Source organism: Dysidea avara, chromosome 11 (genome assembly GCF_963678975.1).
Source record: "Dysidea avara chromosome 11, odDysAvar1.4, whole genome shotgun sequence".
In the NCBI taxonomy this organism is placed as follows: Eukaryota; Metazoa; Porifera; class Demospongiae; order Dictyoceratida; family Dysideidae; genus Dysidea; species Dysidea avara.
Genome location: NC_089282.1, coordinates 21,615,514 through 21,641,324, shown reverse-complemented (window position 1 = coordinate 21,641,324; position 25,811 = coordinate 21,615,514). Strand labels below are relative to the sequence as shown.

The following is a 25,811-nucleotide window of genomic DNA, read 5'->3' as shown; positions in this document are numbered from 1 at the left end:
AAAATTTGGTTTTAGTTATAAGGTTTGGATGAGTGGGAAGATCTTCAATGCTAAGTAGAATAAATGGGCTACAATTGCAAGTAATTAAAGACGGAGTGAAAGTACTTGTTAAAAAGGTTGACTTTGTTGAGGTCGCATTCAGCTTTGTTGGTATCACAGGGAAGTAAATAATTGTATTTTGACATACTTATTTGTTTACCCTACATGTAAATAACTCACAGTAGTGGCCTTGTCTTTTAATTTGGGCGTGCGCTTTGTAGTTTTCCTGGCTGCACGCCTCACTACCGTGAGTCTTGATTAGAATTTTAGTTATTTAAAGACTTTACAGTGTAAAAAGCAGTGACAGACAAAATTGAGATTGTACAATGGAATAAACACTTTTATGTAATGATTACACTGATGGAATACTGGCATCCTGTGCCAGTATCCAAAACTACATTACTTGTACTTAACCTAAATTACTATTAAAGCAAAATTATGACTACTTAACTTAAAGTTACAGTAACATAACTACTTAACTTACAATAGTTAAGAAATAAGATATGACAAGTTGTGATCGGGGAGGACTAGATATGATCAAAGTTCATGGAGAAGTGGTTGATACAGGAACTATATGGACAGAGGTAGTGGAGTTTATGAGAGTCAAGTTATATAGCAATAAAATGTTTCCGGAAGAATGATTTAATTTGATTTTTGATGCTATGGTTACTGTAGATAGGTTCATGTTGATAATATTATTGGTATATACACAGTCTATACATTATTCAGTTAAAATAGAAGTGATGTTGTTTGTTATTGAAAGATGGATTATCGCTCAGTTTTAGTCCATTAGATCTGGTGCAACTGTTAGAGAATGAGACGTGTGAGTTGATGTTAAAACTTGAGGTAGGCTTCTTTGTGCTGGTAATGAAAAACATAATATCAGATAATTCCAGAACATACATTAAAGGAAGGAGTTGAAGTTTTATTAGACGTGTTTTGTAGTCGGATGTATAGTCATTCAGGATGTATTTGGTGGCTCTATGTTGTAGTTGTTCAAACCTGGTAATTCATAAGGTAAGGGTGCCAACTGGAGAGCAATACATGATTTGAGATCTAACAAGTGCTATGTATAAAGTTTAACTTTTACTAACGGTGACAATGATTGACTAAATGTTCTTTGAATAAGACCTAAGGTCTTGTAGGCTTTAGTAAGAATGCTTGAGGACTCCAGTCAAGGTCATTACTGATTATTACTCCAAGGTCTTTGTGTGTGGGAAGTGAAGGTATAGTGGTACTGTCAATAGTATAAGATGTTTGGAATTTTAGGTTGAAGGATAGATGACAGCTTTTGGAGAGATGAAATGACATACTCTTGAGATAATGAAACAGTTTAGGATCTCTAGAAGTAGCAAAATTGTGAATAAGTTGAGATTCATAGTTGGCTTTAGCGTCTTGGATTTCTTGTTGTAGAGTGACTTCAGCTTCTGTTAAGCATTTCGTAGTGCACTGAGACTGCAGGTTCTTTCTTACTTTTCTTCTTAGCATATTGAGGCGATTGATGTTATGACGTATTGCATGAGTGAATCACTTTGGGTACTGATGGGTACACAGTTTTACTTTAGGAATGAATAGTGATGGATATGTGATGTTTGATAATGGCCCAGACTTTATCAGAAGAATTGTAGCAAACTGTAAAGTCAGTCACAGCTTGACAGGTGGATACTAAGACAATTATAATAAGCTTTGGAGAAATCGTGCACAAATCTAGGAGCTATGTTAGTTATTGTATGAGAATCAATTGAGGCTCTAAATGATATGGGAAAATGATCTGATGGTATCAACTGAGAGACATGGTGCATTAAGTTATGGGCGCGCCTCGTTAAATAATAAGCTAACTTAAGCTTGACTCTGAGTACAATCCTTGAAATTTCAGTCTTTATTTCGCGAGAGAGACTAACCGAACCTCGAACGACCTCGAAACCTCGCTCGAATCAAACAGCTACAATAGGTCTACAGACCCGAGCCAATTTTTTTTTTGGGCCCACTTCTGACTTAGAAAATTTTTCTCGTTTGGTGAACTTACCGTTTTTGTTTGTTTTACGTAAAGTCACATTACTCAGGGGGTTGGTGAATCTCGGGGACAAAACCCTCGAATCAACCCAGCTGGGTCCCTCGGGGTTCTTCTTCTCAAGTGATGTAGCGAAGTCAAGGAGCGAATTATACAGGCAGCTAGTCTTACTACAGTAGGTGAAGATTTCCTTTGCCAACTCACAACACTGACACGAGATGACTGAAACAGATTCGCCATGGGCTGAACTTGCTGGGAGTGGAGGAAATGAAGGCTATAAGAACATGAAATAGTGAACACTGAATATATCTATATGGTATGATAGTGTAAACTGCAATTGTTGGTTAGTTGGATTTCCTGAGACTACATGAGTAGCTATCTTCATTTGATATGTCAGTCATTCAGTGTCCAGTTCAGGTGACCCCACCAAAAGCACAGCTAAGTTTGCATCATTTACTCAGGTGAATTGGCAGGGAAGCACTCATTTTGTTTTGTGGATCCACTTCTGAGTTAGAAAATTTTTACATTTTGTGAATTTACCGTTTTTGTTTATTTTACGGAAGTCACATTGTTCAGGCATATATTATATATTCCCCACCTAGGGAATATATAATCTATGGCTTGCCATTTTCTAATCCTTTTAGTGTGCACATGCAGTACTAGTTTCAGTAGTAGGTGTTCTAGAAGCAGTTCCGTTGGGAGCTATAACATATACCATTATTCAATACTATAGTGCTGCTGTGGTGAAGCTTTATGTTTACTAAAGGAGATTGGTCATGCATCATAGCCCCGGGCATGTCTATGCTTGTATTACTAGTGGTGCTGCTAATCACGTATTTGAATAATTGTTATGTGGTTGGCATATTTGATGACACAATGTGTGTTAATATTGCTCATTGTTTCAAATTGTCACAGGGATGCACTGATATAGAGCAGATGACTCAGGAGACACTGGAGCTGAAGGCAAAGACCTGCTTCAAGGCAGGCATCTGATGACACAGCTGAAAGACGAGCTTAGGAACAAGACGGGTATCACCAAATAGCCGAGCTTAACCTTGCAGTGTAAGGGGGTGGGGTTAGACTGATGATAGTCATGTGAGATAGAGATAGTGTTTAGTGGTTTTCTACAATGTTGCAAGACAACTTGCCAATCTCAAAAACATTGTTGCTCCCAGAGCATCCTGCTACCTGTATCCCTAATGTGTAAATAGTCATTAGGGGGAGAGTAGTAAAGCTGTTACTAGTTGGTGAGACTTGTAGCGGTGTGAAGTTGTCTTTGTTGTTGTACAGGGGAATGTGTCACTGAAGGAACAACTAGAAGTAGCAAGTTAGTGAGTGAAGAAGCCAGTGAGTATAATCTGTTAACTTGGCTGGCCTCACTACGGTGTAGTGTATGGCAAACGGACATTGAGTTTGGGTCAAAATTTGTGGACTTTTTAAGTGGGTGCTTACGTTATGCAAGTCACACTTTGTTTACCACAAGGCCACACTGTACGTGAGGAGGGAGAGGTGCACAAACAACGTACAGCAGTAAAAGTGGTCATCACACAAGGGGACACAGATAAGAAGGTGTGTACTCTGTTGTCATGTGACATCACATGAGCTTATATGACATCATCACAGGAACTAGAAGATAGGATCAATCTGCTACAATAACTGGAAGAAGCTCAAAAGAAAATAGTAATTAGCATTGACGTCTTTAAACTTCGAGCTATTCTGATTGGTTGTTAGGAAGAGAGAGCTAGTCAGGTACAACAGATGATGACTTGAATTAGACAGCAAAGAGAGGTGCGTGATCTTATCATTTCTGTGTGATACAGTGGAACTTCTCTTCCTTTGTGCTGGCATAAACTATAAAGTATAATTATTCTCTTGTATAGAGGGGTTCTGCTGTAGTGTTTTGGGTGTTGTGTGGCTGTAATATAATGAGTGAACCCACTATGACAAATACGGTCATGTCACTAGGCCAAGAGTTGTAAGACCACTTCTATATAGTGACCTTGTCAAGTATATAGGTCCCAAACACAACTGAGATGTACTTCATGACTTCATTTATAAGACTAGCTCAATATACAGTAGTGACCGTGCCAAGTATATAGGTCCCAATTGGTGTTTAACTTGGTCTGTTGTTGGGACATGAAACTCATGTACTGTATTAATGACCACTCCTATGATATGTTTATTGTGGCAGCAGTTGGTTTGTTAGTAGTGCTATTTGGGAAGGCTATGATGAAAGAATTTTTTTGTGGGTGTTTTCAACTATACTATAAGCTAACAAAGCCATTGTCTAGCAAACCGTTTTGTGCAGCATATCGATACTGTTGCCACTGCTGTGACAAATCGCATGGTACAAAATAAAGGTGACATGTGGGAACCAGTTACTTGTGTATTATCTTGTGAGGTTGTGTGATCTTGGCACAGGTGTTGACTGTGGTATTTCATAATGAGATGAATTGTACGGCACCATCACCATGATGACAACTTCAGAGACACTGGCATGATAAGTTGTGTGATTTATTTTACACAATCATTTGTGCCACTCCGTTGTTAGGCAAGGTTAACATTACTGTGGACACCTCAACTAGTCCAACACGAAATGTAGCTACCCTGATTTATGTGACATGTTGCCATAGTGATAGCTGTTGCAACACAAGGTTTGCATGACAACAGCATACTACTGTCTCACATTTCCGCCATCATAATGGGCCTACCAAATAAGCATAATTGAAGCTTTACTACAGAGCCCAGTGGGAGTGGTAGTACGGACCATAAAAGTGGGTGTGGTGATGTGTTGTTACCATCTTGGTGTGTGTTGTGAGGGCCATGTACTTCTCCAGCCTCAGCAAGGGGATAATGGAAGCATTTATTGACTATAACAAAGTGTCCACCCACATGATCAAAGCTGCTGCAGGACAGGTGAGCACCAACCACATTCACACAACTATTATTGTTGCCATGGTTATACAAAGGAGCATCGTCACACAAACCACAATTGTGATGTTACCGTAACCTTAAAGAGTTCTACTTCATCAGTGAAGAAAACTAATGACGCCATGGCAACCGGTGGCATGTACAAGTGAGTACATGCTACAGTATGTAACCAGTCATGTCCATTTATCTGTCTGTCTTTCCGTTCATCACAGGACAAACCTATACTGAGTCTACTGACATTCAAGAAACACCTCAGATCATTATTTAACACAATTTTTAAATTTGAGTCAGTGTACAACACATATTATATTGTAAGAAATGTCATCCTTGTAAGTATAACAAAACATGCAACACAAACACATGGTTTACTTGTGCATGTCATCATTGGGATTAAATAATCCGTCCTGTACAAGATACATAAAGGTTCACTATCCGTCATCATCCTTATAAACATATCAGTCACCTTAAGTTCATTAATCCACCAGTCTGTAACAGAATTTCATAGCTGGGAACTTCAATTCTCTGTTGGAAACAAATGATAGTAAATAGAAAATTTTGGCTTAGATAGCAAGGAGGGTGCACCATTAATCATTATTATCAAGCTGATTAACAAACCAATCTGATATGGTAGTATATATATAGGCCCTTTCTCTAACAATTTGTTCTTTGGATTCATTATAAAGTGACAGTGTAGTAGTTTAAACAATTGTTGACATCACATAAACGGGAATGCCACTTTGAGTAAACTGCAAATTTTGAATGGGGAAATTTGCATGGAGAACTGCCAATCTGTGAAATTAAATTTGTGAACACCCTCCTCCCCCCCTGTAAAACCCTGCTCTAATGGTATGCATACATTAGCAGTGACAACTAGGTGTCATGAGAACAGGTACAGCTATGTCATACTAGATATGCATATGTAAAAGCCACATACATGTTGTATGTAATGAACATTGTCAAATGACCGCCACAGAGTTGCATTACAAGAACATACCCCACAGTCAGACGATGTACTTTTTGCAAATAAGCAAAAATACACAACAGCGATCTTTTTGTACTGGAACCAGTACTTTCTAATGATGCCTATAGAGGTATTGATGATGGTGTATTAATACAAATACTCATACTATCCACTTGAGGATCTTATCTGGTGAGTGTTCTCATAGATAGTATATGTATATAACTAAGACTTGTGAAGTGTGTTTCTTGAATGTCAGTAGTCAAGATTAGTCCTGTGATGACAGACAGATACATGGACATGACTGGTTACATACTGTAGCATCTGCTCACATGTACATGCCACCAGTTGCCACGGCGTCATTAGTTTTCTTCATGATGAAGTAGAACTCTTTAAGACGATAACATCACAATTGTAGTTTGTGTGATGATGCTCCTTTGTGTAACCATGGCAACAATAATAGTTGAGTAAATGTGGTTGGTGCTCACCTGTCCTGCAGCAGCTTTGATCATGTGGGTGGACACTTTGTTATAGTCAATAAATGCTTCCCTTATCCCCTTGGCAACACAGCCATTCTGAGGCTGGAGAAGCACATGGCCCTCACAACACACACCAAGATGGCAACAACATATCACCACACCCACCATTATGGTCCGTGCTACCACTCCCACAGGGCTCTGTAGTAAGGCTTCAATTATGCTTATTGTAGAAACCACTAAACACTATCTCTGTCTCACATGACTATCATCAGTCTAGCCCCACCCCCTTACACTGCAAGGTTAAGCTCGGCTATTTGGTGATATCCGTCTCGTTTCTTAGCTCGTCTTTCAGCTGTGTCATCAGATGCCTGCAGGTTTTTGCCTTCAGCTCCAGTGTCTCCTGAGTCATCTGCTCTATATCAGTGCATCCCTGTGACAATTTGAAATAATGAGCAATATTAACACACATTGTGTCATCAAATATGCCAACCACATAACAATTATTCAAATACGTGATTAGCAGCACCACTTCTAACATACAGTAATACAAGCATAGACATGCCCGGGGCTATGATGCATGACCAATCTCCTTTAGTAAACATAAAGCTTCACCACAACAGCACTATAGTATTGAATAATGGTATATTTTATAGCTCCCAACGGAACTGCTTCTAGAACACCTACTACTGAAACTGGTACTGCATGTGCACACTAAAAGGATTAGAAAATGGCAAGCCATAGATTATATATTCCCTAGGTGGGGAATATATAATATATGCCTGAACAATGTGACTTCCATAAAATAAACAAAAACGGTAAATTCACAAAATGTAAAAAATTTCTAACTCAGAAGTGGACCCACAAAAAAAATGAGTGCTTCCCTGCCAATTCACCTGAGTAAATGATGCAAACTTAGCTGTGCTTTTGGTGGGGTCACCTGAACTGGACACTGAATGACTGACATACTGGCATATCAAATGAAGATAGCTACTCATGTATCTCAGGAAATCCAACTAACCAACAATTGCAGTTTACACTATCATACCATATAGATATGGCAGTGTTCACTATTTCATGTTCTTATAGCCTTCATTTCCTCCACTCCCAGCAAGTTCAGCCCATGGCGAATCTGTTTCAGTCATCTCGTGTCAGTGTTGTGAGTTGGCAAAGGAAATCTTCACCTACTGTGCAGTAAGACTAGTTGCCTGTATAATTCGCTCCTTGACTTCGCTACATCACTTGAAAGAAGAACCCCGAGGAACCCTAGTCTCGCGTAGCCAGACCCTATTTCTCCGCACGGCGCTTATCGATTGGAAATTATAAGCGCCTGCTCCGAAAGAGCAGGCGCTTATAATTTCCAATCGATAAGCGAGAAATAGGGTCTGGCTACGCGAGACTAGAGGAACCCAGCTGGGTTGATTCGAGGGTTTTGTCCCCGAGATTCACTAACCCCCTGAGTAATGTGACTTTACGTAAAACAAACAAAAACGGGGATCAACTGCCCGTCAGTACCTAAAGTCGTCTTGAGACTCAAGACGACTTGAGTGAATCTTATATTCGCGATCTAAAATTTTGCGATTGATTACCTCGCGCGTTTTATCGATATAATCAATAATTTTCTCTGAGCACTTCTAAAGCCTCAATACAATATCGTAAGTATACTATGGCTTCAATTTTTCAGTTTCTCAAGACGACTTCAGTTTCTCAAGACGACTTCAGCTTCTCAAGACGTCTTGAGTTTCTCAAGGCGACTTCAGCTTCTCAAGACGACTTGAGTTTTTCAAGACGACTTCAGCTTCTCAAGACGACTTCAGCTTCTCAATACGTCTTGAGTTTTTTAAGACGACTTCAGCTTCTCAAGACGACTTCAGCTTCTCAAGACGACTTCCGCTTCTCACTGAGCTTCTCAAGGTGACTCGAGTTTCTATAGATGGATTTTAATGGTGGATGTTTTATTAGAGTATTTGACTGTTCTGTGAGATAGAATATTTAGACTTTGAGCAGTTTCTTGTGCCCCCTACACCATCTTTGAGTCCATTAATGAGTTGCTTTGGTTGAACAGCATTAAACCATGCATTATTTAGTATGTTCAAGTATTGGGAATCATACCATTACTGGAGAACTTAGCAAATACTGGACTGCTAGAAATGACCTAACTGTTTGTGATTCTTTACTTCTTTTCAGAGCTCGTATTGTTGTCCCTGCAAATCTGCAACATGACACCTTATGCAAAATCCATCAAGGCCAACAAGGGATAGAGAGATGCCGTCAACTAGTAGCAACCTCAGTGTGGTGGCCAGTAGTATCTTCACAATTGGAACAATTTATAAAGCAATGTCCTACTTGCGTGAAACTTACACCATCAGCCAGAGAACCAATGCTCAGCTCAGTGCTACCTAAGTACCCCTGGCAAAAAGTGTCTACTGACTTATTTGAACTGAACAAACAATCCTATCTCTTAGTAGTAGATTACTACTCACGCTTTCTGGAGGTGATCAAGCTAAGCTCTACCACTTCATCAAGTATTGAAAGTGCAATAAAGAGTATTTTTGCTCGACATGGTATCCCCCAAACCGTCATAAACGATAATGGTCCTCAATATGACTCGACTGAAATGAAAGAGTTTTCGTCAGCTTATGGCTTTAAGCATGTAACATCAAGCCCCTACTATCTGCAAAGTAACGGTTTAGCAGAACGCATGGTGAAGACAGTTAAGGGCCTCCTACACGACACTTCAGATATGGCACTCAGTCTCCTAAGCTACAGAGCTACTCCACTACCATGGTGCCATTTGAGTCCTGCTGAACTCCTGATGGGCAGGCGGCTTAGGACAGAACTACCGCAAGTTGCCAACTAGCTAGTTCCTAACTGGCCACATTTTCAAGGCTTTGTGGAGAAAGATAGACTGCACAAAGAACAACAAAAAGAGAATTATGACCACAGTCACAGGGTGAAAACAGCAGCTATCCTTCCTGACAACACTGATGTGTGGGTAAACACACAAGGCAGAAATGTTCCAGGAACTGTTGTTACCACTGCCACCACCCCTAGATCTTATATTGTTACTACGCTATCTAGGGCGATTTGACGAAACCGCATAGAGCAACGTTCAGAAGAAACAATGACCCAATCACACCAACAAGACAATGACAACAGAAGAGTTACCAGATCTCAAACTGGAACACAGATAAGACCACCTAACAGACTCACATATTCTTGAGACTTTTGAAAGGGAGATGTGGTGTGAACTATGTATTACTGAACGACATGCACACAGACTTTGTATGTAACCTTTCAAGTGTATGTATTAGCTAGCTATAATTGACTTATACTGTAATGATGTATGACATCATTTGTAGCTGTATGGTTGCCTCTATATATATTGTGTGTTGTACTTCTATATATCATTCTCATTAGTAACTATCTATTGGTGACAACTGCGAGTTACACTACGTTAGCATCACACTACATATGGTATGCATCCAAGGGTTCTTAAAGAAGCTGTAGCTCAGTTATGTTTCTCATTTACAGTTTTATTTTAACGATCATTAGATGAGGGTTTCTTACCTGAAGACTGGAAAGCAGCAAAAGTAATTCCTGTTTTCGAAAAAGGAGAAAAGTCTAATCCCGGAAACTATCATCGAATAAATTTAACATCTGTATATAGTATGTAAGGTTTTGAGTCTATTATTAGAGAAGAAATTATTAATGTCATGTCAGCCTACAATCTTCTCTCAAACACACAGTATGGCTTTTTGCCAAAGAGATCATGTATGTCTCAACTTCTAATAGCAATGAAATTCTGGACAGATGAAATTCAAAAGGATAACCCAGTTGATGTTATTTATATCAACTTATAAAAAACTTCGATAAAGTACCCCATGAGAGACTCCTCATTAAGTTAAAGGCATATGGGATTACAGAAAACTATTAACATGGATACGATCATTTCTCAAGCAGCGGAAACAACAAGTATCAGTAAATTTTTAATGGTATTGAATCTGACTGCATTAATGTAAAGTGTGGAGTCCCACAGGTATCTGTTTTAGGCCCTATTTTCATTATCATGTATATTAATGACTTACCCATTGTGACACAGGTTGGGTTTTGTGTCATATCTCCGTGGTCTTTATCTCGATTCCTTTCAAACCACCAAAAGGCACTCCTACGATGGTTACTCCATCTACATAGCAATTTTCAACTCATTCCATGAAGCGGTTTACCCTGTAGGCGTGACAACAAATCAATCTTGTTTTACGCGAATAATCGGTCATAACTCCTGAACCATTCATCGGATTTGTACCAAATTTGATGCTAGGATTCGCCGTTGGACTCCCTTTCTGTGTGCCAAAGTTCAAGGCGATCGGAGTACGCGTTTGCTTGTTATAGCAATTTTTGCAAGTGTGCGAAAAGACGAAGAAGAAGAAGAAAAGAAAACGAAGAAAAAAAACGAAACTTTGGCAGCTTGTATCTCGGAAATGGCTGGAGCGATTTCCTTCAAATTTGGAATGTAGACTCCCTTGGCTGGCGGGCAACTGTGTAGCAAATTTGGTTCCAATCAGATAAGTGATCACCGAAATACAAAGGTGTGAAAATGACGTTTTCGTTCTTCCTGTCAATATACTCACGGGTGTGGCGCGCCGGCTTCTTGGGCCGCACGACACACTACCGTGTGTCTTGATACAGATAAAGCATGGAACCAGAAAATGAGAGGCTGAGAAGCCAATACAGAATGAATAACCATTACATGCTTTTAATTCCTTAAGTTAAGGCCTTATGAACAAATAAAAATCGTTTAATTTATTTCAAAATTCCACTGTATTAATAACACATATATTTATTGTTTACAGCTGGACAATAGAGCATTGGTTTCTCTAGCATTGCTAACCCATGAAGGACTGCACAAATTTACTCTGTTGCTTGAGCAGTTCAAGAAAGGACTGATGAAACCAAATGTTTTAAACATAATTCAGGCTTTTCCCAAGGAATTTTTGCCTCTTTTCACTTTTAGAGGAACAATAAATGCAAAAGATGTACTGGACACCCTGTACACTGTGCAGGGACACAAAGATGAGACTGCGATGGAACTACTGGCTCGATATATTAATAACCTCACTGATAAAGGTATCAACAATATATCTGTAATTGCTATCCCACTAGGGACCTGTGAGAAGGCTATATACATAACATTATCTGCCATGCGATGTGCTATATATATATTATATATAGCTATGGTTGCATAAGTGGCCAAAAAACTTTTTTTTACTACTAGCCCTAAGGGGGGAGGGGGGTAACAGAATGGAAGAAAGGAGATAAACAAAAAAATGGTTTAACAAATGTTATATACACATGTACTACATAATATGTATATATCTATATTGGGTCTAGCCCTAGGGTAGAAAAATGTGGGTTTGATACATATTGTCGTTATTGCCATTAACCTAATTTTTTACACCCATTTCTTGGCCACCACCTTTGATCACATCTTTTTTCACCCTGACTTCTTGGGCTGCACCCCTTTTCCCAGCTTGGCTGTTTTGGTATAATCATTTCTTTTTGTAATTCAATACTCCAAATAGGCCACTTGTATGTATCTGAACTCTTCATGGGTGACTTGTAACATACGTAGCAGAATGCTTTAACAGAGTGAACTGACTGCTCTAATAGGGTGACTGAATATGCTACACACAGTTTGTGTTCGCATTTAACTCAATGGTTTTAAATCCAATTCTTCTAAACTACTGAGAGGGAGATTTCTGCGATGATTAATGTACTGATTTTTGGCTTAAGCAGTTTGCCTGGTAAGCGTGGCAAGTGCGTAATTGTTTTTTATCATGCTAACAAAACTCGATTGCATGATTGTTACACACTGTTGGTTTTTGTGCTCCATGTTCATGGTTTTAAGCTTGATTCTTCCAAACCACAAAAGGATTGAGGTTTGATAGTTAATATATCTAGTCTACATACCAATTTTCAGTTTCTGTAGGCGTGACAACATATTGGTGTTATTTTCATGAAGAATCCTTAATAATTCCGCAAATGTTTATTATAATTGCCTTTAAGCCTCCCTTAAGTGTGCCAAATTTCAAGGCAATCTCCCTAGAAAAAATTCTAAAATGTTCATAAAAAGTAGTGGCAACGCTACCAGGTTGGAGGGCCCTGGCTTTTGTGTGGTTTAATGGCTTGCTTAAGACTAAATCGAGAACATGGTAAATAGTGCCCTTCACAATGTTTTAAAGGAGCTTATACTCAATATGATACAGGTGCGTTTTTAGATCCAGGCTAGGTCTGAGGCAATTTGGTCAAAATTTATGGTGATGTCTACTGACAGTATGTATGTACTTCTTTAGAGAAGTCTGGGTGTATCAGTAATAATCAATTTGGATTTCGTGCTAACCATTCTACTGTTACCCTGCTGTTGTCTGTTATACATGTCTAGAGTTCATATTTAGAATGTCACAGCACCACTCATTGTGTCTTTTTGGACTTTGCTACAGCTTGCAACTCAGTGTCTCATGTCTTAAACTTCATTAGGCATCACTGGCCATGCAGTTGTTGCAATGGATTCGATCTTTTCTAACTTGCCAATACCAATGAGTGGTCATCAATGGTAGCTATTCCGACTGTCTCCCTGTTATATCAGGAGTGCCACAAGGCTCTGTACTTGGCCCTCTTTTGCTCATATTATACATAGATGATTTACAGAATGTTGTAAGCCACTTCATTGGCTTTAAAACTATTTGCAGATGATGTTGTGTTGTATATATAGAGAGTCATCTATTTCTGGCTGTTAGCAAATTTTCAGATGTAAATACACTAGTTTAATTGTTCAGCTTTTTGGAGAGGAGATATAGCCTTGTTACAATTTGAATAAGCGATGGAATCCACTCATATTTCAATGTTTAGAGCACAGTTAACAAATAATGATACAACTCAACTGTCTATTGTATAATGTGTAGCAAAATTTCTGGTATATAGTTGCCAGGCTGATGCAAGGTAGCAAATTCAGCCATTACTGGTTACTGATATTAACACTTATTCACTGGCCTACAAAGAAATATAATTATGTGAACTTTTAGGGGACAAAATCTAGCATTAATAATTTCATGGCAAATTAGACATGCAATGGTACGCACTTAGAGAATGCTTGTATATTGGCAAGGTGTGTATATTATAATATTCAAGGTTCTATTCTGCTAAGACCACCCTCCCCCTAAATTTTACTATGTGCAAGCTAGTAGATGTTTAGTACAGGTGCAATTCATACAAGGGCAGTGGAAAGAGTAAGGGGAATGGCCAATCTCTTTATTGAAGAATCAATGAGAGGAAATAAAAATTATATTAGAAACTGCTCAAAGTCTAAATATTCTATCTCACAGAACAGTCAAATACTCTAATAAAACATCCACCATTAAAATCCATCTATAGAAACTCGAGTAGCCTTGAGAAGCGGAAGTCGCCTTGAGAAGCTGAAGTCGTCTTGAGAAGCTGAAGTCGTCTTGAGAAGCTGAAGTCGTCTTGAAAAACTCAAGACGTATTGAGAAGCTGAAGTCGTCTTGAGAAACTCAAGACGTCTTGAGAAACTCAAGACGTCTTGAGAAGCTGAAGTCGTCTTGAGAAACTGAAGTCGTCTTGAGAAACTGAAAAAATGAAGCCATAGTATACTTACGATATTGTATTGAGGCTTTAGAAGTGCTCAGAGAAAATTATTGATTATATCGATAAAACGCGCGAGGTAGTCAATCGCAAAATTTTAGATCGCGAATATAAGATTCACTCAAGTCGTCTTAAGAAACTCAAGTCGTCTTGAGTCTCAAGACGACTTTAGGTACTGACGGGCAGTTGATCCCAAAAACGGTAAGTTCACCAAACGGGAAAAATTTTCTAAGTCAGAAGTGTGCCCAAAAAAAAAATTGGTCAGACCCGACGTCAGTGCCACTGAGTCGATAGAATGGCAGAAGAGTTTGATCGCAGTCAACCCCTGCGGCCTGATGAGTATGACTCCAGAGAAGTCGAACTCTACGTCGATCACTACCGACGTGACCCAGTAAATGAAGCTTTCCTTTTCCCAGCTGTACAACAGTTCATATCAGAGCAGGTCAAAGACAAAACAGTGGTGGATATTGGATGTGGACTAGGTAACTTTACTAAGTGTGCAGCGGACTGCGGTGCCAAAAGTGTTGATGCCTTTGACTTGAGTGAGGAGATGGTAAAGGCAGCTAAACAAGCTACTTCAGATCATAGTAATGTTACAGTCCGCGTTGGAGATGTTAGGAATATGCCTTACAGTGATAATTCCTTTGAAGTGGCTTTGAGCATTTATATTACATGCAGTGTACGAGAGAATGCATTCATTGAGCATTACAAAGAACTCCATCGAATACTTGTGCCAGGAGGAAAAGCTATGGTAATGAATTTTGTGAAGCCGGCTTTTGATATCATGTACCTACATCAAGGAGAAAACCAAGGCGATACCGAATCCAAACTACAAAATGCATTAGTCAAGCTCCCTAAGTATCCCAGCAATGAGCAGATCATGAAAGAATTTCAAGACCTTCATAGTGTAATGCTAGTATCATTTGCTCTTGATGAACAAGGTCGCCTGTACAGGATTACCGATGCTAGCAAGTTAGTAGACGGCCAACCGATATGGATGAAGTCTCAGGCGATGGTTTTCTCTGGCTATTACTATGGAGACAATTTTATTGATGATCAGATCAAGGTTGCTGGTCTTTATATAGATCAAATTGAGAACTACTTCACTGAGGAGAGAAGAATTGCTTACAACAGCACCAATCCTAGTAACAGATGTAACAGTACAATTGTACAGTATGCACCATTTCTACTATACCACTTATTAAAGCCAGTCAACTGAACTTTGAATGAACTGTGGTTAGTAATGTACACTGTAATAACATCTCTGTACATCAAGACATGTTACATAATGTTTATATGCATTTTGTAGTGACTTTACACAATGGCTACAACTTAGCTACAACAAGCTGAGACAGAAGAATTGCTTCAACAATTAGGGCAGTTGCATTGTTCCACATGTCTACTGCCATAATCACCAGTTTCACTGATCAGCTATTTATATATTTGGCTTGTTATATAGTAAACCTGTGCAAGCCACATTATAGTGTATGTGTGTTTACTGATACAATGTGACATCACCATGACTACTACTGTGGAAAGCAGTTGAGATTAGCACTATAACTGCTACATAATAGCTAACCCTTTTCTGGTAATCTATAGCTATATGGTATTTTGATGATGCATATTCTTTTTTATCCCCGGGGACTGCCCTTGCCTACCACCCCCAGCACTGGCTGTCAAGTGCTGGACAGCTGGAGGGTACCAGCTACTGAAATAAATCAATCGAGGGTGCCAGACTCAAGGTGACCCTCAGAATAGGCCAGATCGACCATAGATGGTATCGGATGACCAATGACCCCGTAAGCACATCACAGCAGAGAAAACACACAACTGACATCGAACCCAGAATAAACAGCAATTCACATTCCACTTCTCAGCCAACATAGAGGCAAGTTTCCGAAAGATGGTAGTTGCAATAGGTCCCATGCCTCCAGTGGCTGCAAAAACTAATGGGGAAAAACAAGCTCTCTCCACCTCCCACATCCGTTCATCATAAGCTTGACGTTTCTCCTGTTCATGAACTTGGTAGCACCTTGGCAGTGGGGAGCGAGAATAGGATGATGATGCATATACATTTTTTTCAGGAGTACAACTAAATGTACGGCAGTGTACATTCAGAAAATCATTGATGTATACAAATTGTTGTGCATATCAGAGATGCTCTGCCGGTATACTTTTGCCTCCCATGTTTTTGATCTGGTGGGAGAAAGAGCAATAAGACAGCTACTAGTCCAGTAAAGCTCTCAAACTAGTAACCAAGATATGTACACTATGCATAGTAACTAACCATGAAGTTATCTAGCTAATTAACGAACACCTGCATGTGTAATGCATAATATAGGCACCTGAAGCCAGAGGGCCAACATGTATAAGAAGCCCTATGATGTATATATATATATACTCTATTATTATGTACTCTTGATGCAACTTATTCAGTTTGGAAACCATACACCCTATGACGCTAGAACTTTGCACATTCTAATCAAACTTGGTTGTGTCAAACTCAGAAGTATCAAGACACCATAATAATTATGAAGCCATCTACCTTAGGAACTTTTATGATGCCACTAGTATAGGTATCATCCATCATTTTCAGCATTTTTTACAAGAGTACAGAGAGTACGCTAGGGGAGAGGGGATAAAATTCACCTGTACACATTTAGTATTAGTTTTTGATAAGGTGGTGAGAACTGAGTTGCAGCTGGATACTAATTGACTGCCGCTTCAGGAACTAGCCAACTATAACTATATAAATGATCAACATTTTTTCAAATGCCTATGTTAATTCTGAGATTAGCAGGCGCAGGTATAGACGTATATCGAAGAAATTTAACACCAATCATACAATAGCTATCACATCAACATTTACACTTTTGGGGGAGTAAGCAAAAAGAGTACTCTCTGTACGCTTGTGAAAATGCTAAAAATTATTATTTTTTATTTGTTGAATGATTTTGTTAATTGTCATGTGTATTGTACTGCCATATTGTGTATGTGTGCTCTACTGTCAGTGTGTCCCAAAAGATCAAATAAATATGTGTCTTATAACTCATGCATGCAAAGTCCCATAATTAGGTCATTGACCATGCCAAGCTCTACTGTGTATTAGCTACATATTCTGCTCATAATTAAATAGCTACCACACATAGATATCAAAAATAGCTATGCATGCCTTTACTGGTGGTAGTGAACATGATATTTACAACCTACACATAATCAAAATGGCGGAAGTCTGAAGCTATTTCCTTTTGGAACAGCATGGTCTGTAAATTTTCGTCTCATAACTGCAGCATCTACTACATTATCAAGGCCGGAGGAGACGGTCCGGTTGGTCAGACCTGAGCCGGACCAATAATCTGGGGTTGAACCAACTAGCTGACCAGCTCGAACTACATTACTCTCATGCAAACTTTGGACGATCACATCTACATGTAGCTACGTACGTACATTTTACAGATGTTATTGAAAATGCATGACACGAGTAGTTACCTAGTTTCTCAGCCTAACTAAAGCACAGAACTACACGAAGAGTACCTCCAATTACCTTACAGTACAGCATAGCATTCGTATCGATTTGCACAGAAATGATTGTGGGTTCTAAGTACAATATCACGTGTGCTGACAGTTGGCATTTATCACGTGTGCTGACAGTTGGCATTTATCATGTGTAAGGCAGGTGCCTTCTTTGATTCTAAACCAGCACACTTAATTAGACTATATCACAATTCAATCTTCATAAAATAATCATTAGCATTCCTTGGCTTGTCTCTCTTGGCTTCTTTTACTGGGCGAAGGGCTGGCAGTGATAAACCAGATGACTCATTCCGCGGCAAGAAGCTGTACACTCATACATTACATGGTGGCCATCTGGATGAGATGTTGAGTAGAAATCACTCCTCTTCAACTACCCAGTCGTCCTGTCGAGATACCGAGCAAACTCTCAGTCTCACCCACATCGCGCCATTTTCGAATACTGATTGGTCTCGTGACTGTCCACCAGTATATTTACGTGATGATCCGTTCACTTCATACAAACCAGTATAGTAGTATACTGTATTTTTGTAGCTGTGTAACTTTTATTGTAGCTGTGTGAATTCACTGTATAGTAATTATATCCTAGCTAAAGGGGGCCATACTGCATGGGTTCCCTGTGAAATTTGGGGAGAAAGTTGCAAGTTGCTAGCTAGTTTTACTTTACAATTTAGCATCAATTTTAAATTTTAAGGCATTTTTAAACCTTTAAATTGCAAAATTCTGCAGCTCCTGGGGGTTGCATCCCCAGACCCCCCCCCCCCCCCCCCCCTTGAACTTCTAATTGCTAGCTATAACTAAATGAACCATTCATTCTGTGCCCCTCAGATGTCAGGTCTACAATTATACATAGTATAGAAAGTCTGAAGAACAACAGATAGGCTTGAGCATATTTATATAGCTAGCTAGCAGTGAATTATCACTAAAATTGCATATCTGAGTGTTTAATTTTCAAAAATTTCCTGTGGGGGAATGCCCCCAGACCCCCTAGAATGCTCGTGCTTCGCACACTGTGCAACAGCTCCTCTCTTATTGGCATGTATATAGTAGCAATTTCAACATTATAGTCAATGGCCTGACCAACTCAATTTTCCTTCCTCCGGATTATCATTGACATGATTGATATCGATATCGATCTCCGGAAACCGGTGAAACCCCTTAGAACCGCGCCTGAAAATTTAATTTAATCATTTCAGTAGGAGCGGAAATTGCCCTCCCCTACCAGAGAGTGTATTATTTTATTTATTTTCCAAAAATGTGCAGCCTCAGTTTGAGGATTAACGCACATATGAAACATGCATACAAAATGTTTTACAATATGATTGATTATGGGATTACTGATTGGTAGGGGAAAGTAATAATAATTTCATTTGGTACTTAAAAATTTGTAATGATTGTTGTTGGATTAGGTCAGGTGGGAGTGAATTCCACAGTCTAATTGATCTAGGGAAGAATGAATTACTGTACTGATTGGTCCTTGCATAGATATGATGAAATCTTTGATCATGTCCTCTGGTGTTAGAAGTGACAGGGATTAAATCAACTGGGGATATATCAATGAGATTATGAACAATTTTGTAGAGGAGGGTGATACTAGATACTTGTCTGCGGTGTTCTAAGCTGGAAATGTTAAGGTCAATGAGCATGTTAGTTACGCTGCTGAAACGCGAGAAGTCAGCCATAATGAATCTGGCAGATTGCCTCTGTACTCGTTCAAGCTTATCAATGTCTCTTCTTATGTGAGGGGACCAGACAGGATTGGCGTATTCTAAGATTGGTCTTATCATGGCATTATAACATTTCAATTTGATTTGAGTTGGGCAGGACTTAAGATTTCTCTGTAGGAATGCTTTGACTGATAGAGCTTTGGATGTGATGTTAGTAATGTGTGTGGACCAAGACAAGTCATTGGTGATTGTAACTCCTAAATATTTAGTAGATGAAACTTCTTGGATAGAGATGTCATTAATGGTGTAGTTGTACATGATCGGATTGTGTTTACGAGTGATTCTCATGAATACACTTTTATCAGGATTAAAAAACATACCAGATCTAGTGCCCCATTGTGATAAGGAGTTGAGATCATTTTGAAGTGATAAACAGTCGGATGTAGAGTGAATAACAGTATAAAGTATGGTATCGTCAGCATACAGACCAATGTTGGCATTGATTGATAATGGGAGGTCATTAATATAACATAAAAATAATAGAGGGGCTAAGATTGTTCCTTGGGGGACACCTGAGTTAACTGCATGTGACTCACTGGTTGAACCGTCAAGAGTTACTTGTTGATGCCTACCGATGAGGAAGTTTTGTAGCCATGTTAGTAGTTCCCCTCTAATACCATAGTAGGATAATTTGTTACATAAACAGTGATGGGGACTTTATCAAATGCCTTAGATAGATCTAGAAAAATGATGTCAATTTGAAAGCCAGAGTCAAGAGATTTAGAAGTGTATTTCGCGAGGTGCTTGCGGAAATGGAGGGGTTGGTCGGTCTCTGCTAATATGAAGACGGTTCTTCCACTCAAAGATATTTCAGTACAGGTGAAGGTGAAAGGTTATCTGGTTGGAGTCTCGTCCACTCTAAACTACTCCAATGACACGAGTAATCCTGTGGAAGTGACGTTCCGATTTCCTCTGGAGGAATCGTTTGCAGTGGTGGGGTTGGAAGCGATCATTGATGGTAGGAAGGTGAAAGCTGCGGTACACGAGAAAGAGAAGGCAAAGGATATGTACGACGATGCAATTACTAGTGGACTGACTGCAGCATATATGCTGAAGAGAAGGCTGGAGGAGATATCTTCAGCTTAAGTCTGGGTAACCTTCCATCAGGTAGTGAAGCAGAGATCAAGCTTAGAATGGTTGGAGAACTACCAATCGAGGCAGATGGACGAGTGAGGTTCACTTTACCATCAGTGTTAAAACCACGTTACACTCCAGAAGGATCGAGTGATCCACTAGCTGCTACACAGAACCCTAGTGTAAAGCAGGCATCTGTTGCTGGAGTGTTCAAGTTTAGTATGAGCATAGAAGGAGCCAAGAGAGTTACTGAAGTGTCTTCACCCACTCATCAGGTAAAGACAGAAGAAGAGATGGATTGTGTGGATGTATGCATAGCTGGGGAGGGTCCTGTAAGAGGAGATGTTATAATATTGATTGGATACAAAGATCCTCATGAGCCGATGGCAATGGTAGAAGCAGCAATAGAGCGGAGCAAGACAAAAGAGATGAAGAGTAAAGCAGTGATGTTAACACTTTTTCCAAAGTTTTCTGGCTTAGAGGAGGCAGCTTGTGAGTTCATCTTTGTAGTTGATTGCAGTGGTAGCATGGGAGGTTCTTACATTAAGAGTGCTTCAGAAACACTAGTGTTGTTTCTAAAGAGTATTCCACAAGGATGTTTCTTCAACATTATCAGTTTGGATCTCAGTATGAATCATTCTTTCCATCAAGCACATCCTATAATCAGGAGACAATGGAGAAAGCTACTCAGTTTGCTCAGGAGTTGAGGGCTGATATGGGTGGTACAGAACTCCTTACTCCACTACAGTACATATTCAAACAACAATCAAAGTCATCAAGTCTCCCACTACAAGTGTTCAATTTGACTGATGGTTTTGTTAGCAACACAAGTAGTGTGATCAGTGAAGTGAGGAAGAACCGTCACAGTACAAGGTGTGTGGTGAATGTGTTATAGTAGTAATGTGATGATAAGTTGTTGTAGGTGTTTCACATTTGGTGTTGGATCAGGAGCATCAAGTGCTCTAGTGAGGGGTATTGCTCGAACTGGTAATGGATCAGCAGAATTTATTGCTGACAATGAACGAATGCAGTCAAAGGTGTGTGGTGTGGGTTAGATCATTTATCTTACAGATGTTGCAGTTTTAGATGGTGATAAAACATCCAGAAATGTAACTTGTTACACTGTGACATATTAGTGTTATCTGTTGATCCATAATTATAATTATGTTCTTTTACATTAATTACAGGTGATTCGTAGCCTCAAGAGAGCTCTACAACCATCAGCTAATAATGTGACTGTCAAATTTGATCTTCCTTGTAGGTATGAGGTGAAGGTGATGCCCGATAAGATTCCCAGTATCTCCAATGGTGAGAAGACTGTTATTTATGGTCTTCTGATGGACAAATCAGATGACAAAGGAAGAGATGAATTGATGTGCAAAGCAATACTGAGTGGTTATATTCTTGGAAAAACGTTCAAATTTGAGATCCCATTTGAGTTATCAAGTAGACAAGCTACAGAGGAAGATGTGTCAGTAATTCACCAGTTAGCAGCAAAGGTGATGATCCAGGAGTGGCAGGATGATGGGGAGCCATATGAGGAGAGACACAAGAAGGAGATCATAGAATTGAGCTGTGATGCAAATGTGGTGTCCAGGTATACTGCTTATATAGCAGTGGACGAGGCCCAGAACAAACAAGTATTAGGATGTATGCAGAGCTATGAAGCCTATGAACTATCTGCTAGTGTACCTTTACCATCAAGGATGGAGGAAGAATGTCCAAAAAGAAGGGTAAAAAAGGAATGGCGAGTTCTATAGTGCCCATGCATGCAGAAGCTATGGTAATTAGATCTAAAAAAAGAAGTAAGCAGCTTGGCAACCAAGATGAATGAGGAGGAGCTTAGCAGTGACTATTTGACTGATGACAACTTTTTACCACCACCTCCATCATCAGCTTCACCAGCTCCACCCCCTTTCAAGCAGCCTGATCCCAGCCTTATTATTAACCTACAACAATTTGATGGTTCATGGCTATTTGGATGATAAGTTATGTGGTGTTGTGTCCAAGTCAGTTGAGGAGCTGAAGAGTTGTTGTCCAGTTTCCTGTGATGTCACCATGATGGCCAACAGCTGGGCCACACTAGTTGTGATTAAGTTGTTGAAGAAGAAGTATCCTTCAATGTTGGAGGAGTTAGAGTTGGTTATTGTGAAGGCTGAGCAGTGGGTTGGTAAACAAGTGTTACCTTCTGGTTTAGACCTTGCTGTACTGAAGGATAGCGCTAGTAAAGTAGTGTAAACCATGTGACATGTTGTTCTTTTTATCTAATGGACGTGTGCTCTTTTTTAATGCTGCAAAAGATTATTGTATAGTTATCTCTATTATGTAAAGCATAGTGCACATTTTTACATTCAGTACTGAGCAAACCATAATACAGTCAGTATCTTGAATGGATGGTTATACATGGTGGGTAATGAGCTACGTAGATGAATCCGATTTGTGTGTTATTGTTATTGCAGCTTTACAGTGACCAGCACTGAGATCTACAGCAATTTGTGCTGCAGCCTTTGGATTATTTATAACGAACTCATTAAAAATTCATTAATAATCTACTTGAGTATACAAAGAGAAGTTAGTACCAGTAAACTACATGTCATGAGGAGTACTGTTCAGTTATGTGGAAAGTTTCATGGGTTATGAAAAAGTGCACAGTTTAAAGGAGCAAATGTTGGGAGCTATACGCTATACACCACTGTACTAGACCTCATGTACTGAACTTGTATTGTAGTTTAGGCATGTGTATATATCAACTATTTCCCAAGGGTGCCATTACTTCAGTTATTGTTACATAGCCAGGATTTCAGCTTCAAGGGGTTCTCCAATGGCAGGTAATTCTGAGTCTGGCACTGCATGCCCTGCAGACACTGTGGAATATGCAACTAACTCAGCTATATAATGGGCGTAATGAGCCATAGACAAACTCTGCATAATTATGAATCAGACTTTTACTATTATTCAGCCTGTAGTTACTCATTAGCTTCCTCACTCCTCCAGTACAATCTGCAGAATGATGCCAGAAGATGTTCCAGATATAGGGTTTCAAGAGGAGGGGGACACAGCAAAATTTATGTCAGTAGCTAGGCTATGGCTAAAGAAGAGTGGTATCATGCACAGTGTACACTCTGCATGTGGGGCATGGTCTATCCAGACTGAGAGGAGTCTGGGACTCTAGAATTTATTTGAAATTTTAGCCTTCTGAAGCTGATGATTTTGATAACCTCCAGAACACAGAATGAGCTGTAAAATCGATCAGGTAAACACACTAATAAAGTAAAAATGCAGCAATATCAATGATGGTGTTGCAACTGTCAAATATTCTCAAAGATCTTTCTATTTATTTTCACCAAGGGGGACAATTATAACATCCTCACTTAAATGGTGGGAATTTTGCCAGGCCTAACTCATTCATACTGTAGAGTATCAGTTAGGAATTTAAAGGAATATTAGTTCTTTAACATCAGTCCCCTCAAGTACATGCAATATACTAGCAGGGGCGTAACCAGAAAATTTAAATAGGTGAGGCAGACTTCAGGGGCAGATCTAGGATTTTGTTAAGGGCAGTAGAAGTGACCACACAGTGTGTGAAGCACACTCTGCGAAATGTTGCCTTCTAGGGGGTCTGGGGGCATGCCCCCCCACGAAAATTTTGAAAATTAGGTGTTTCGAGTTTGAATCTGGGGGAAATTTTAGTCATACTATGGAAATAATTATTGCAAAGAATGTACACTGGAAAATTAATACAATGAAAATTAATACAATTATTATGTACAATAGCTGAATGTACAATAGCTTATATACCTTCTGTAAGTGCATGTTCTTTGGAGTTTTGAACTGTCAAAGAAGCACTTGGTTCAAGCTCAGGTGTAGACTCAGGCTGAGAAGAATGAGCAGCAGACCATACAAGCATAAAGGGCATTACTTAATCTATAAGGCAAAGGTATTCTCTAGATTAGTTAGTTACTAGCCTATTATGCTTATAATAGAATACTTTGGAATTGATTATAATAAGATTAATACCTAGCATTAACTAAACTCACCCCATAAATGTAGAATGGTAATTTGGCACTTGTTTTTCGGTTGCTGTGACCATAGGTGTAGCAAGACATTTTTAGATAGGGGGATCTAGTTTAGTGTTGAAGAGCAAAAAAAGGTCAACACCTACTAAGAATGGCTGCCCACCACTAAATAATAATTTGTATCACTGATAAAGCACATAAAATCCTTATTTACAACTTCATAGTTTGCTACACTGCTTCTCTGAGTTCTGTGACTGCTTTATTAGAGTAACTGACTGCTGTATTAGAGTATCTCGATCTTTTTTGAATTTACAATCATAAAATCACAAAGAGGGCCCCAGCCCCCCTTGCCCCCCCCGGTTACTACGCTTATGGTCACTTGTGACTCCTCACTCTGATGATCCATTTTTTAGCAATAAAAAAGAATCGCCTAACCATTCAAAAAAATTCTAATAGGTACCAACTGTTGTTTGTAACGAAGCAGTACCGAGGGTAATCTGCTATGGATGGATCCGTATTAATTTCCATGGTAAGTTCCCTAGTACCATAAATTGTTGTAACATTAAGTTTCAAGTATAAAAAAGTCCACTAGATACTAGCTTCTCACTTCAATTACTAATATTTGGTGAGGCAGCTGCCTCACCTGCCTACATGGTAGGTACGCCCCTGACTAGCTAATAAGTATCCCCATTATAACCAGGTATGTAGATTTGTTTGCTGAGATATACATATACTGTATGTTTCTGGGTGCACCTTTTTGAATCTTGAGTTGCCTTGTATACTGTTGTTCATGTGACATTCTATTGTTTCATCTAAACTGCATGGTGGTAAAATTTTGTGTATAGTCATAAATAACAGGGGATCAGGAGGTTGTATTACAGCACTATCCATAACATCAAGAGTTCATAATATAATGGGAGAGTGAACTCTTGATGACACGTAGTAGCTGAACATAAAGCTTACAAAGTAGACTCACCAGCATGTGAAAGGTTTCTAGATCATCAACATAATTATGTCTCATATAATTAATGTTAGTTGGAAGTATGCCAAAGAATGTAAACTGTTACAATATTTACACTATGCTGTGCTACCATGGGGCTTTCATGGTCCTTGCAAGTTTAAGGGAAAACAGATCAAAAATTACACTGTACACTGCATAAGCAACTTAAGAGAAGCCAAAGGAAGTGCTGCTTTCCTTACCTCTATACTCTTAACATGCAGCAAGCCAGAGAGTGAGGGATAAGGTAGCTTTCAAAATGAAAATATACAGTAAAGTTTGTATAATACAGGAGCTTTGAATGCCATTCTGGGGTCTGGGTAGGCACCAGCCTATTATGCTGGCATAATTTTGAGCATAATAGGTGCCTGAAAGCATCAAGCACAATGCTA

General features: G+C 39.3%; 1 protein-coding gene, 1 long non-coding RNA gene and 1 pseudogene across 12 annotated transcripts; 2 read left to right on the top strand and 1 right to left on the bottom strand.

Moving 5' to 3' along the window:
* The first annotated feature begins 1,910 nt into the window (after positions 1–1,910).
* LOC136238259 (uncharacterized) lies at positions 1,911–15,564 on the top strand. Its single transcript, XM_066028616.1, has 2 exons — positions 1,911–2,004; positions 14,346–15,564. Exon 2 carries the CDS (start codon positions 14,370–14,372, stop codon positions 15,291–15,293), a length of 924 nt encoding a protein of 307 aa, XP_065884688.1. The 5' UTR covers positions 1,911–2,004; positions 14,346–14,369; the 3' UTR covers positions 15,294–15,564.
* Positions 5,138–7,724, bottom strand: LOC136238260 (uncharacterized). 11 transcript variants are annotated; one of them, XR_010692874.1, is made up of 8 exons: positions 7,600–7,724; positions 7,437–7,547; positions 7,312–7,383; positions 6,428–6,848; positions 6,272–6,374; positions 5,976–6,213; positions 5,445–5,503; positions 5,138–5,385 (listed from the first exon to the last, which is right to left on the bottom strand). It is a non-coding gene; the product is annotated as an uncharacterized lncRNA (long non-coding RNA). The 11 variants fall into 11 exon arrangements; XR_010692873.1 differs by lacking the exon at positions 7,312–7,383 and having other exon boundaries at positions 5,143–5,385; XR_010692875.1 differs by lacking the exon at positions 7,312–7,383 and having other exon boundaries at positions 5,143–5,385; positions 7,464–7,547.
* A 3,418-nt stretch (positions 15,565–18,982) lies between the features above and the next one.
* On the top strand, positions 18,983–22,516 carry LOC136239502 (von Willebrand factor A domain-containing protein 5A-like; annotated as a pseudogene).
* The last annotated feature ends 3,295 nt before the right edge of the window (positions 22,517–25,811 follow it).